Below are 15277 nucleotides of genomic sequence, written 5' to 3' on the forward strand. Positions count from 1 at the left end.
TACTCTTCATGCCTATGCAGAAGATATGATCATATACATGAGAATTTATTTCTGGGTTCTCTATTCTGTTCCACAGATGCTAAATTTTATTTATGTCAGTACCGCACTATTTAAATTACTGTAGCTTTGGAATAGTTTTGGAAATCAAGAAGAGTGAGGTGTTCTGATTTATCTTTCTTCTTAAGACTGCTTTGGCTATTTGGTGGTCCTTTTAGTTTCCATATACGTTTTTGAATAGTTTTTTCTATTTCTGCAAAAAAATCGTTGGGATTTTGATAGGAATTACATTAATTATATAGATCATTTGGGGTAGATGCTGCCAAAATATTAAGTCTTCCAATGCATAAATAATTTAGTGTTTCCATCATTAATTAGTTTCAGTAATATTTTTGTAGTTTTCATTGTATAAGTCCTTTATCTCCTTGGTTAATTCCCAAGTTTTTTGTTTTGATGCTACCAAAAATAAACAAGATTATTTTCTTAATCTCCTTTTTAGGAAACATTAATTTCCTGAATTAATTCCTTATTTATTATTAGTATACAGAAATATAAGTGATTTTAGTGTGTTGATATTATAAAGAAACCTCATTGAATTTCATTATGTTTTAACAGTTTTTATGTGAAATCTTTAGGGTTTTCTATATCAAGATCATGTCATTTACATACATATGGAAAATGGGAAATTATACCTAAATGTACTTTTATTTATAAAATATTCATTACAAAATTTTATTAAATATGTATAAGATATTTCTCTATGTGTTGATAAACATGAAAAATATTGAAAATATAAAGTTTGTTATAATTAACAATATAAGTTTGTTAATTTCCTATGTATGTAGGGTGACCTCTGGGACACCCTATATAGCCTGCTATAAAATAAGTGCATGTCAATTATAACCTTTGCACTGCAGCTTAAATAAATTCTGGGTTTTTTGTTCTGTTTTGTTTTTTGAGACAGAGTCTCATTCTGTAACCCTGAGTAGAGTGCCATGGTGTCATCATAGCAACCTCAGTCTCTTGGGTTCAAGAGATCCTCTTGCCTCAGCCTCCCAAGCAGCTAGGCTAGGACTACAGGAGCCTGCCACAATGCCCACCTAGTTTTTCTATTTTTAGCAGTGATCGGGTCTTGCTCTTGCTCAGGCAGATCTCAGACTCCTGAGCTCAAGCAATCCACTCACCTGGGTTTCACAGAGTGCTAGAGTTACAGGTATGAGCCACCATGTCTGGCCTTAAATAAATTTTTGAATGTTGATTACAAGTTTATCTCCACAGACACAAGAGATAAGATCATTCTTCTACCCACCCTAAGAAGACTACAAAATTAACTGTTTACTCCTTTTTCCTTGAATGCACATTTATGCAAAGTGCAAATTTACTAAGCACTAAAAAGAGCTTCCCAAGAAAACAATCATTTGCCTCACTGATCACCTCCTTCCACCTTCACCCTCCCCTTATTTTTCTGCATACCCTTTCCTTTAAAAATTAGGAATTCTCAAGTCTTTCTGTAGTGCACAGCCCAGTCCATGCTTTTATGGTCTGTGCTTTTCACAGGTATATCCTCAAACTTTGGTTTAATAAACCTCAATTGAGTGTAACTTGTTATTTATATTAATAATAGTGTCAAAATTGAACTGAGTTAGAGCAGTGGTCCCCAACCTTCTTGGTACCACAGACCAGTTTGACAAAAGATAAGTCTTCCACAGAAGAGGGCAGGGAGTGGAGCTCAGACAGTAATGCGAGTGATAGGAAGCAGGTATAAATATAGATAATTCTGTTCACTCAATCTCTGGTCACTCATCACCTGCTGTGTGGTCCAGTTCCTAAGTTTCGTTAAAGACAATCTTTCCCCAGTAGGAGTGGGAAAGTAGGGGAGTGGGTGGGGATAGAAGTCAAAATTGGAGGATACCTACCTGATATCTGCTGCAGAATGAATTGCTTGGTGTGTACAAAAATACCCTCAAAACATCTGGGGTCACAGAAGCATTTATGTTATAGGAGTATAGTATGAAAAACAACTTGGCAAGAGTAAGTACAACTTTGATGGTTTAAAATATTTTTAGAGAATGAGTTAAGTTCTCCCCAAAATGTTTTTACCATATTAGTTAAACAGTTAATACATGCTTAGCAAAAGAAAACTAACTTCTGAAGAAAAAAATGTAAATAGAAATAAAAATAATGTCTAATCTCATGAATGAGCAATAACCATAACACTCTGGTAAATATCTTTCCTTTTTTACACCATAGGTAGGAATATATATTATTATATATCCTGATGAAGGTTAGTTTATAATATTCATTTTTTGTGTTATTAAAAAAAATTTAATACCATTTATTCTTACTTTATTAAATATTTTAAAATGTTATCTGTATGTGCCTACTTTAAAAAATACTGGTTCTATCATAATCACAATCATTGTACATAAAATAAAATACATAAAAATTACTACCTCTCTATTGAGGTTTTTCTGTGTATTTTATCAGAATTATATAGTCATTCATAAATATATAATTATTTGTACTTTTTTAGAAAGAATGGAATTTTATATATCTACACATATATACCATCTTTAGTTATCATTTTCATTTAAAAGACATGGACATCTTTTCATGTTCATAAAGATACACTACCACCATTTTTAAGAGCTGGGGAGTATTCAATTGTATCAATATGTTATAAAACATTAAACTAATCCCCTATATGAACCAATAAAGTTGTTTTCAATTTTTTACTACTAGAAACAATGTTGCCAAGAATTAGCCTCAAACACAGATTATTGCAAATTTGTTATTACTTTAGAATAAATTCTGAGATTTCCTAACCAAAGGATATGTATTTTTAAATTTCTGTGTAGAGAGATTTATTTATTTATTTACAAGCATTTGGTAAAGCCTCATAAGACTTTTGAAAAGTACATAATGGGTGCCAGGCGTGGTGGCTCACGCTTGTAATCCAGCACTCCAGGAGGCTGAGGCAGGTGGACTGCCTGAGCTCAGGAGTTCGGGACCAGCCTGAGCAAGAGTGATACCCTATCTCTAAAAAATAACCAGGCATTGTGGCAGGCACCTGTAGTCCTGGTTACTTAAGAGGCTGAGGCAGGAGGATTGCTCAAGTCTAAGAGTTAGAGGTTGCTATGAGCTATGAAACCATATACTCTACCAAGGGTGACAGAATGAGACTCTGTCTAAAAGAAATGAAAAAAGGTAAACAATGAAAAAGAAGAATCTAGTTCTCTGAACTCCAGGAAAGGCTATAGACACACCACAGACAACAGTTGCAACAACAACAATAAAACAATGGCAAGTTTGATAACACCTGAGAGGAATCAAGTAATTCTTTCTGAGGAAAACTAGGTAAGTCAAAAGACAAATGTGAAGAAGAAATTCTAGATCAAAGAAAATAAATCAAAGATCCAGAATTATATACCAAAGTATTCCTAGCAGGTAGCTCATTTAAAACTCTTCCTTGACCATGAGTTTATAAAGAAAAAGCTTAAGTAACAAGGGAAAAAAAAATTAAAACTAGTAAAATTCATAATCACTAACTCTTTGATATGTCTGAGAAGAAAACTATGAATCAATTGCTAGAGACACACTAAGCAACTTTGTAGGAAGAAACCTAGAACACAGATCTTCTGATTTTCATTCTAGTCTTTATCCTTCACACTTCCCCCCATTACACAGTATGAAATGTGAAGTACAGGCTATTTAAGTAGTTTAGATCTCAAGTTGTATTTTAAATCAAATAACAGCTGTAAAAATTACCATCTATATATACCTGTGTAAAATAGTCTATTTTTAAATATATTTAATAGCATCATAATTTTAATAAAGATAATCAACAAACTTTTAAAAGAGAATTTTGCTAGCAATTGCACATAGAAACAGAAATATTGGAAATACAGGAATTAATTTATATTTTTACTTAATTTCTTTAAAAAATTGTTTAATTTCCCTGATATCTAAACTCTATTTTCATATTTAAAAAATTGGTTCAAAACCAGAGTTATAACTTCAAAGGTATTTACCATCCATATGACATATTGATTAATATAATCAGGATCACTGAGTTGATTTATTAATGGAAGAAGAATTCCTCGTGCAAGGATTTCCTGAAAAAAAAAAAAAAGACATTTTTTGAAGTTTAATAACCTCAAATCAATAGCATAATGTCTAACACAATGCTAATAATTAAAAAAACTATGATACATGTGAAAATAAAACTTAATAACCCATACAATATTATAAAAAGGTATGCTAAGCCTACACAACATAGTGAGACTCTGTTTCTACAAAAACAGAAAACTTAGCAGGGCGTGATGACATGCACCTGTCCAGCTACGTAAGAGGCTCAAGCAAAAGGACTGCTTAAGTCCAGGAATTTGAGGTTGCAAGAAGCTATGATGGTGCCACTGCACTCCAGCCCAAGCAACAGAGTAAGATTCTGTCTCAAAAAATAAAAAGATATCTCTAGTATAATACTTTAGTGTTAATATTAATTTTAGAAAGGCAAAACTAAAAGACTACAGATGTTTATGGATTCATATGCCTATATTAAAAGTATAAAAACAGAAAAGAAAAGGAAGGAACACAAGTCCATTTTAGAACTGTGGTTACTTCAAGGGAGGAAACAGCAATTACTGTAAAATAGTAACAGTGGTTGCATGTCAGGGGTTGGGTACATGAATATCTATTGCACCTATTATTCTCTATGCTTTTCTGTATTTGAATTTTTCCTAATAAAAACATTAAAAATAAAACAACAACATAAATAAATATGTTAACACAACCTACTCACCATTTCCTATACTTTTTCATTCTTTGCAATTATGTGCCTATCTATTAGAATTCTGCCTTTCCTTTAAAAACTGACTGTAGAATCACTTATCCTGTTAAAAAACTGATCATTCCAGGGTGAACACTTTTTCACTTACACACTTAAAATATACTCATGGTCTATACTTATAGCACTTATCACTGGATATTTTCCATGTAACTATATGTCATATATTTCTCTAATAGACCACCACTACCTAGGAACCCTTTTGTATGTAAGTGGGATTAGTGAACTGATTAACTGATTTATCTATCTTCAAAAATACTGATCTTCCCCATCTTCTCAAGGTCACTGTTTTAAATATGCCAGGTATTTGATAAATAAATGGAAATAAAGACCAAGAATTTAGTAATGATTCTATAAATACAATGAAATAAGTAGGATTTTAATGAGCAAATGTGTTTTGCTATAGATTTCTCTTTCATGCTAATATTTCATTTCTTAATGCCTGTGATATCCAAATTTATGAAACTGTAATTCTTTTTTTTGAGACAGAGTCTCACTGTCACCCTTAGTAGAGTGCTGTGGCATCACAGCTCATGGCAACCTCAAACTCTTGGGCTAAGCGATTCTCTTGCATCAGCCTCCCAACCAAGTACAGGCACCCACTGCAACACCCGGCTATTGTTTTGTTGTAGTTGTCATTATGGTTTACCAGGCCCAGGTGCATGTGGTCGGAGCCCTCACCACTGCCCTATGGGCACCGAGCTGAAATCGCAATTCTTAAGAATACTGAAGCGGCTAAATAATAGTAAGCTTAACAAGATGTTTCACTTTTCTAAGCAAAGGAACCAATTTATTTATTTATTCCTTCTTCCCAGATCTCTAATTTATCTGGGCCATTGTTCTGGTAGTTCAAAGAAGATGGTCTTTATTTTCAAGAAAAATATTTTATGCAATTTTACTTTTGTAAGCTGTATAAGTCTCTGACAACCAGTACCAATGATAAATAAACATTTCCAAAAGGCATTAAAAGAAACACCCAGTAATTTTTGGAAAATACTTTATAGGCTCGGTGCCCATAGCACAGTGTTTATGGCACCAACCACATACACAGAGGGTGGCAGGTTTGAACCTGGCCTGGCCCAACTAAACAACTCCAACAACAACAGTAACAACAAAAAATAGTCAGGTATTGTGGCTGTAGTCCCAGGTACTTGGGAAGCTGAGACAACAGAATCGCTTAAGCCCAAGAGTTTAAGGTTGCTGTGAGGCGTGCTGCCACAGTACTCTACCAAGGGGTAGGGAGACACAGCGTGACTCTGTCTCAAAAAAATAATTAAATAAAAATAAATAAAAACACTTTACAGTCTCAAATTATAGGAAATTACTTCTTTCATAGTTTTAGTCTGTAACTTTTTAAAAGTTATATTTATGTAATTCTTTCCTCAAATTAAGTCTCTGGTCACAGTGTTCAAATTTTAAAATGTACTTTTTTTTTTTTGAGACAGAGCCTCAAGCTGTCGCCGGGGTACAGTGCTGTGACATCACAGCTCACAGCAACCTCTACCTCCTGGGCTCAAGCAATTCTCCTGCCTCCGCCTCCTAAGTAGCTGGGACTACAGGCACCGGCCACAACGCCCGTCTATTTTTTGGTTGCAGCCATCATTTTTGTTTGGCAGGCCCTGGCTGGATTCAAACCCACCACCTCAAGTATATGTGGCTGGTGCCTTAACCGCTTGAGCCACAGGCACTGAGCCTAAAATGTACTTTTTAAGGGAAAATTCAAACACATAAAAATATTTTTCCAAAGTTTATTTGCAAAGTGAGAAACAAAACATATGGGGAAGAATTCTGAGAAAATTTTGTTTCTTTTTAGTTAATAAAATTAGTTGATCTACCTTAGAAAACAAATATTTTGATCTCCTAATTTGTCTCATAAAAGGGTATAGTTAGTCAAGTTCTAATCACATGACTGAATAATTCCTACATGGTCTCAGTGAAAGTTCTAAATACTCCAAAGCAGGGAGCCGTTTCCATGCAATTCCTACTTTATTATCCTCAATTTCTACAAGACAATTCTGTCAAATATGGTGGCCTAAGAGATACAAAGTGGTTGAGACAAAAAATTTTTAAATGAATAAACATAATAAGGGCAAGAAAAAAGAGGCAATTAAATAACAATTATCTCAGTCAAATACTGTGATTTGTACAATCTACACAAAGGATCCATACAAACAAAAGAACTTTTTTATCTGTTATTTAATGTAAACAAAAATGCTTTTGAAAAAAATTGGATTTAATTACTGACAAAAAAATTCCCTCAAATTAAAGAAAAACTGATTTGCTTAATGCATGCCCTCACTCAATTAGATTCAACCCACCCCCATGAAATACTAACAAGAAAGAGTAATCTATGGCAAAACATACTTGCTCATTAAAATCCTACTTATTTTAAACAATAACCTCACACAACATGGCAGAGCTTCACGGCACTTAGGAATCAATGTAATCCTCAAAGAGCTGCAGGAGCATGTGTAACACAGGCAGCAAAAGGGCAAAGGGGTTTCCTTTTGCATTAAAATTGATTCTCAGATTGAGCACCTGCTTTGTGCCAGGTATAATGTTAACCACTGAGTAATTATGACAAATACAGAGATGGTTTCTATCCTCTCTGGCCTTAAAAGTGTATTTGGGAGAAAGAGGTATCAAGTAAACACAGCCAAATTACCATTTTAAAACATGATAAATGCTACAAAGTAAGACAACTGGGTACTACTTAGGATAATAGGGAATTATTGGGGGCTTTAGATTAGGTGGTCAGGAGGCATCTCTGAGGAAGCGACATTAAGTGAGATGCGAGGAATGAAAACAATTTAGCCAAGTGAATAAGGGGAATCATTTTAAGCAGGAGGGAAAAAAGCATGAGACAACCTCACAGAAAGGAGGAAAATTAAACTGTTAGGAAAAAAAGCCAGTGTGGTTTGCTGCTGACAAAGACTATCTTTGACCAAATTTTAAGTCAGGCTCCTCTGACTTCTCATCCCAATTAGGCCTTGACTTGCAGGATTCCATGTGTGTTCATCTTGCATCTCACAGTTTTAGCAAGAATCCTGTCATGTGGGGCCTGTCTTCATCCCCTGCACCCTTGGTATCTGATCTTCCTCATTTGTCTTCAACAAGAATCTTTAAAGTCTTTTCCCCTTACCCTTGAGGTTTTCCTTTAGTAATTTTCTATCCATTGATCCCTATCCTGCTCCTTGGCTATAAATCCTGACTCATTCTTGTATGTGGAGTTGAGTCCACTTCAATACTCAAGTCTCTTTTCCTTTACTGCAATAGTTCTTGAATAAATCTGTTTCTGCCACTTTTTTGCTCAGGTCTGGTTTTCCCTGACATTACATGGTCTGATGGAGAGGTAAATAAAGTCGTAGCACATGGAACTTTGTAAGCTTCCAAAAGGACTCAGGATTTGAAAAATGTGCTAGATGGTCACCATCTACTGGAATGGAGAAAAGACTAAAAGGCAGAATAAAATTTTCATTTTGGACATTTACGTTTAAAAGGGTTGTAAGTAACTCAAGTGGTGTTTTCAAAAAGCAGCTAGTCAGAGTAACCTGGAGCTCCAAAGGGAAGTCTGAACTAACCCTATAAATTTGAACTCATTAGCATTTGGATGATGTTTAAAGCCACAGAAATGGATGAACAAGAAGAGTACCTAGGATTGAAGAAAAGACCTAAAGGTTAAGCAAAAGAGGAATGGAAAAGTATAAACATTACTAAAAAGGAAACAAAAGGAGAAAATCAGTACAACAGTGACATGGAAGCAGAGAGAAGATAGTCTCAAGAAGGAAAAAACAGCCAGCCGTGTGGAATGCTACTAAGATACCAGGTAATGGTGGCTGAAGGACCATACCATGTAGGCAGAATCTATGCCAAATGGATACTCAGCATGAGAAAGTGCTATATCTGATTAGTAATATAACACCTTTCTTCAGTGGCAGATGTGAGTCTAGTGATAATATGCCAGGTTTACTACCCTTGAAAATGTCTAGCCCAAATAATTGGCCTTAATAATATATATGGCTAAACTATCAAACTCCTTGCATCAAAACGAGGCACTCTCTACTCACTTCACATAAGTACCATTAACATACTTGAGAAGTACACTGAACTCAACCTAGGTGTTAGGAAATTGTATATTATTACTTGAACATCATAATCCTTCATTCTTAGGAATACTCAAAATTTTCATTTTACCTATTATAGTTGGAAAAGGTTTTATGCAGCTAGCATTTCTCAATCACAAACAGCAGCCTAAGCCAAATGTTATTATTTACATTCACGTACAGAGTTTTACTCTGAAGTTTTATACTCAGAGAATAAAGAGTTCAAAACCATGGTTCTCATCTGACATTAATTCGCTCATTATAAACAGCAAAATTTTAATTTTCTAGTTCTTTCTTAAGTTTCTGTAGAGAAATATTATTTTTACCCATTCTAATTTTGGTAAAACTATAGTAAAGAAAATTTAAAATATGCTTCCATTATAACCTACAATCCAAGCACTTAAAGTTCTCAAAGTTTGGAACCTCTATAGGATTCGAGGGAGGTCCTTAAGACCAGAGGGTTTGCATCAAAACCATTTTCATAATAATACTAAGACATTATTTACCATATCACTCTCATTCTCTTATGAGCGTGCAGTGAGATTTACAAGAGGTGTCTGTATGCGGTATCATTAATCAGCTACTATGTATGTGTATTTTCATGTTTTAAAATTTATACATGAAACTTCTTAGTTTTCATTTATAATACATAAATATTATTTTAAAAAACGCTTATAAACAAAAGCTCTTTACAGTCTTTATTTAAATTTTTAAGAACATAACAGAGTCTTGAGACCAAAAATTTTAAGACCGACTACTCCAAGTTTCTGTACAGCAATTATTTGGTTATGAGTTTAATCTTACCCTGACAAAATATCGCATGATCTTATTCTGGAAATCTCCAGGAGGTAGCAATAAATATAATAAGACTTCACACAAATCCCTTAGGAATCCTAAAAGTAGAAAAAAGTAGCTATAATAACATTATAAGATATAAAGTCTCTACCTACTCTTGAACTAAGATACATAAGAAAGGCAGAAATAAGCATTTCCTGATTATACATGTAAGTGTTAATTTACTGTTAATACATGTAAGTGTTAATTAAAAATTTCATTGTTGGCCTCTAATAACTATTCATTAATTAAATTGTTATTTTTTTAAATGCTGTTCTATTTTAACTAGTTTTCCTGAATCATAAAAAACTTCAATTATGAAAGTGTCTTTCCCCAAAACAGCTTTAGATGTACCATGCAGTTTGCACTTCTACCACACATTAATTATCTTTGCATACCTAAAAGTTATTTGCACATTTAAAAATATACTTGTAATTCTTATTTCAAGGAAAAAACCTTTACTATCTCAGTAGGCAATAATGAAGGAAGACAGCGTGCTCTTCTATTTTATTGGAAGAGAGCTCAACTTACATAAAGGTGCTGCACATCAATAACTAATCAATTCTTAGTTACTACAGTTTACCCCTGAACAACATGTCAAGTACTGCACATTAATATATCTATTTCTTACTTTTTTAGTTATTATAGTTAACCCTTGAACAATAATGGTCTGAACTACTCAAGTCCACGTATACATGAATTTTTTTCAATAAACATATTGGAAAACTCTTTGGACATCTGTTAACAACCTGAAGAAAACTCACAGATGAACTGCATAGCCTAAAGAGACAGAAAGGTTAAAAAAGTTCTGTCATGAATGTATAAAAACAGTAGATACTAGTCTATTTATGTTAATCAACTATTTATGTTACCAGTAAGGCTTCCAGTTGGCTATAGACTGAGTTTTGGGGGAGTCAAAAACTATATTGTCTATACAGGAGTTGGCACACCCAACTCTCTCACTGTTCAAATGTCAATTGTATTTCATAACAGTACTAATGAACAAGCAATGAAAAACTGAAGTGTATAATAAAGGTTAAAAGAAAAAAGTCAAAAAAAAGAAAAGACAAAGGAAATAAAGCTTAATACTTTTTCAAAGTCTAAGAAAATAAAAAAGCTTTTCTGTAGTTGTTCCTATGCTGACATTTCCTGGGGATAATAACGTGATACTGCTAATTTTAAAATGTGCAAATTAACTAAGATTTACAGTGGTAAAACTGGGAAAAGACAATATCCTCAGCTAAAATTTGTCTGATCTGAACTCTGACAATTAAGACAAGTCTATTCAAATTTATACATTTTATATGAAATCATTCACTTAGAAAATATTTTAGGGTAGCAAGGATATTATTAAAGTAAAAATAATAAAAACATGAAGAGAAATTACTATACAGGGAGTCCTGAATTACAAACATTTGACTTACATACAACTCGCACTTATGAACAGAGGCTATTACAGTTAATTTCCAAGTTACAATCATCCAACTGACATATGACTTGCACTTACAAACAGGGGCTATTCTAGGTAATAGGTAACTATACCTGTTCTACCTTACATAAAAATTCAACTTAAGAACAAACCTATAGAATCTATCTGGTTTATAACCTGGGGACTACCTATAGATCAAAATGTAAATTTTCAATGGTAGAATGTTTGTTTTTGCTATATTTTAAAAGAAGACAGGTTAATTCTTTAAAAACGACATTTCAAAGACAAAAAAAATTCAGAAACTACTTTTAAGAATTAAAAATTAAAATGAAAGGTGTCTTTACAATACTACCTGTCCTATATAAGAATAATTTCATCCTTATTCATTTACTGGCTTTCCTAACTTGTCTCTAACTAGTTACTATCCTCAAAAGAGTTAAAATGAAAAGAAAACCTTCTTCATCTTTGGGAGAAGTGCACACTAGATCCCGGCAAACTTCTTTCTCCATTTCGACTTCAACTTCAAAGAAGGTATCTATAAAATCTTCTGCCGTACCTGAAAAAAGAAAGAAACAGTTTGAGATATACAAAATGATAAAAGAAAGCAACATTTGAGATATACAAAGTGATTTCAAACAGGTTTTGAAATGCTAATTTTCAAATTGAATAAGGACATTACCTTTCACTTGATCATCTTTCTCTGTTATTTTCTGTTGAGCCTTTCTGAATACACGCAGGTGTGTGCCAAAATCATCTACAATGCGTGTAGTAAAATAAGGCTGCCAGTCTATTTCTTTTGACCTTATAGAAAACATATTACATAAAAAACATTATATATATGCTTTGCCAAAACAAAAGGTTCATTTTAATGACTACTGACAGACAACATAATTACCAAAGACTATAAATTCATACTTAGATTTTGTTCATGAATTATTATTACATCTTAGCACTGTTTTACAAAATCCAAAGTATGAATCTTCTTCACTAAGTCCCCTAACAGTATTATTTGAATTATTTTATGTACCAAGCTTAAGAGTACTATCTAAATGCCTAAAATAAATAGAAAAGGAAACTAATTTTTTTCCAGGTAGTTCTGAAATGAGTTTAACAACAAGTATATCCCACAATTCCGCAACATAAGAATACATAAGGGATTCAGAGTATTTTTGCTGGCTTTGAGAGAGGGGTGTCTTTCTCTCTCTTTTTTTCTTGAGACAGAGTGTCACTTTATCACCCTTGTTAGAGTACCGTGGTGTCATAGCTGACAGAAACCTCAAACTCCTGGGCTCAAGCGATTCTCTGGTCTCAGCCTCTCAAGTAGCTGGGACTACAGGTGCCTGAAACAACACCTGGCTATTTTTAGAGATGGTGTGTTGCTGGTCTCCAACCCTTGAGCTCAAGCAATCCACGTGCCTTGGGCTTCCAGAGGATTAAAGGTGTGAGCCACCAAGTCTGGCCCTTTGCTGACTTTTATGAGAGTGGTTCAACCATTTCTTGGTTTATTCTGAACCTTTTCTGAATTCTCCACATTCTTCTTTTTAGTTCCCAACCAAATACCTCTGGTTTGAGCCAGGCTAATTTGCATATAGTAGCAAATTATACATTTTTGCATATACTATCACTTAACAAAATGACACTATCACACAGAAATGTTTTGAAGAATGATGCACAATAGCTAGAATATCCATGGAAAAGATGATCACTAATTTTACAAAGTTATCTAGCACTCTATTTCAAATGCAACAGACCTCCAGAAACATTGCTTGTAGTACACCAGTGAAACAGGTAACAAATACAACATAAAACACAAAAACAATTTACATCTTTCCTGGGATCAATTAATATTTTTACTAATGCTGTTTTTTTTTAAATTGCACTAAAATTAATTTACCCCTTTAAGAACACAAGGGGTATCAAGTAGAAAACAAAGAGTGTATTCATGAAGGTGCTGGGCAATAAGAGAAACAAAAAAAAAATACACCACAATTCATTATGAATATTACCCACATTATATAATAAGAAATCTAGTAAAGACGCCAATTTGATTGTCATTTTTTGAAAAAAATTTTAAAGATGGTGATGGCATTGAAAAAATAACAGATGGTAGTTTTCAAATAAAAACACGAACTATTAAAACTGACATACTAATTTTTTAAAGCAACAACTATGGTTTATTATACAAAAGAAAAGGAAAAGTAAACGGTAAGAACATGAATGCAAAAACAAATTAACATAAAAAGATATCTCTGAGCTCAGGAATCTGAAGAAGAATCAATTAACATTATTGAGAATATAAGAGTCATGCATATAAGTATATAATTAAACTTGGTAACAATACTCAGTCTCAACATAAAATCCAGAATAAAAACTTAAATCTAGCAGTCTCTAGAATCCTTTGCCATTAGCTCATTCAATCCATAAAACTTTCATTCTGGCTCGGCACCTGTGGCTCAAACGGCTAAGGCGCCAGCCACATACACCTAAGGTGGTGAGTTCAAATCCCCAGCCCAGGCCTGCCAAACAACAATGATGGCTGCAACCAAAAAAAATGGCCGGGCGTTGTGGTGGGCGCCTATAGTCCCAGCTACTTGGGAGGCTGAGGCAGGAGACTCGCTTGAGCCCAGGAGTTGGAGGTTGCTGTGAGCTGTGATGCCATGGCACTCTACCCAAGGGGATAGCTTGAGGCTCTGTCTCAAAAAAAAAAAAAAAAAACCTTCATTCTAACAAATTTAGAAAAAAACAGAATATATAATCTTTCAAGTTATATCTGTTCTGTTTCATGGCACAAAGCTATTTATTTAATTTACTAAAATTTTGGAACAAAAGAGAATTTTCCAATTTTAGAAGGCATTTTACATTCATCTCAATTCATTATAGATGATGTAATGACATTTTAAAAGAGTAAAATTATCAAGTAATACAAATACATAAAATTTTAAATATAGTTTTATGTTTTCAATGAAGATACGTGTTGAGGGTAGGGAAAACAGATACTCTTTATCTCTACCCAAGGTCATTATTTTCCTTCTCTTGACTCATTTCCACTGATTACATGCAAATTTAATAAATTTAATATAAATTTCAATTCAAAGGGACTTACTGTAATAGACTAGGAAGAATAACAATAGTACATTGTTTCCCATTTATAAATTATAAGAATATATACTAACAATTTGTAGTAATCTTTGTCGTAACAAAATTGGGAAATATTTTGGTGAAAGTGAATTATTTTCAAAGTTTATGATCTGTGATATTTGCAATGTGAATGTTAGGTTTTTAAAATCATTCATTATGAAATATGTCTGCTACATCACTATGTAATACACATTCTGTTATGTCTACTACATAGCTCTTTATTAGAGCTCTTAGTACCAATTATTCTAACCTTATGCCCACACGCAAAGCTTTTTAAATTTGTTTAAAATACTCCCTCACACGATTCCTATTCTAGTAAAAACACTTGGGTTATTAACAGATCTATTAATGACACTTTCATTTTTATTCTCGTTACTAATAAGCTGTCATTTCTTAAATTTAAAGATAAGACAGCATATTTCCTATTTTATCAAGAAAATAAGAGATACAATCAACCCTAACCTGGTTTAATAAAATTTACTGAAGGCCTCTGAAGCTTTTATCTTCACAGAATGGCTGCAAGAAAGAATTACGGTTAACTAGAAATGCAAACAAACAATGAAGTTTTGGTACTTCTAATCCATGGCACGCCTGGCTCCTTCCTGCGGCAACCCAGACCTGGGCCTTAAGGGTCGCCACAATGGGGTTTAGGAAAAACCATGTTCTCTTTAAAGAAGGGACTGATTTGCTCTTACTATTAATCCCAAACAATATTTATTGAGCACCTTTTATGTCTCTAGTACATATACTTTCTTTTTTCTTTTCTGTTTTTTTTTTTTTGAGACAGAGTCTCACTTTGTCGCCCACAGTAGAGTTCTATGGTGTCATAGCTTACAGCAACCTCAGACTCTTGGGCTCAAGCAATTCCCTTGTCTCAGCCTCCCAAGTAGCTGGGACCATAGGTGCCCCCCACAATGCCTGGCTATTTTT

The 15277-nt window shown here is 33.6% G+C and overlaps 1 protein-coding gene across 5 annotated transcripts in view; it reads right to left on the reverse strand.

Moving 5' to 3' along the window:
* SNX13 (sorting nexin 13) overlaps nucleotides 1–15277 on the reverse strand; it is a 161999-nt gene that overhangs the window by 75426 nt on the left and 71296 nt on the right. For all 5 annotated transcript variants that reach the window (XM_023512416.1, XM_023512419.1, XM_003788482.3 and 2 more), the window contains 4 exons: nucleotides 11889–12010; nucleotides 11664–11765; nucleotides 9751–9839; nucleotides 4029–4112 (listed from right to left, as the gene is read on the reverse strand). In XM_023512416.1, the coding sequence (XP_023368184.1) occupies nucleotides 4029–4112; nucleotides 9751–9839; nucleotides 11664–11765; nucleotides 11889–12010 (397 nt within the window). The remainder of the gene's footprint in view (nucleotides 1–4028; nucleotides 4113–9750; nucleotides 9840–11663; nucleotides 11766–11888; nucleotides 12011–15277) is intronic.

This window comes from Otolemur garnettii, unplaced genomic scaffold (assembly GCF_000181295.1).
Source record: "Otolemur garnettii isolate 467f Iridium unplaced genomic scaffold, OtoGar3 scaffold00028, whole genome shotgun sequence".
Classification (NCBI taxonomy): domain Eukaryota; kingdom Metazoa; phylum Chordata; class Mammalia; order Primates; family Galagidae; genus Otolemur; species Otolemur garnettii.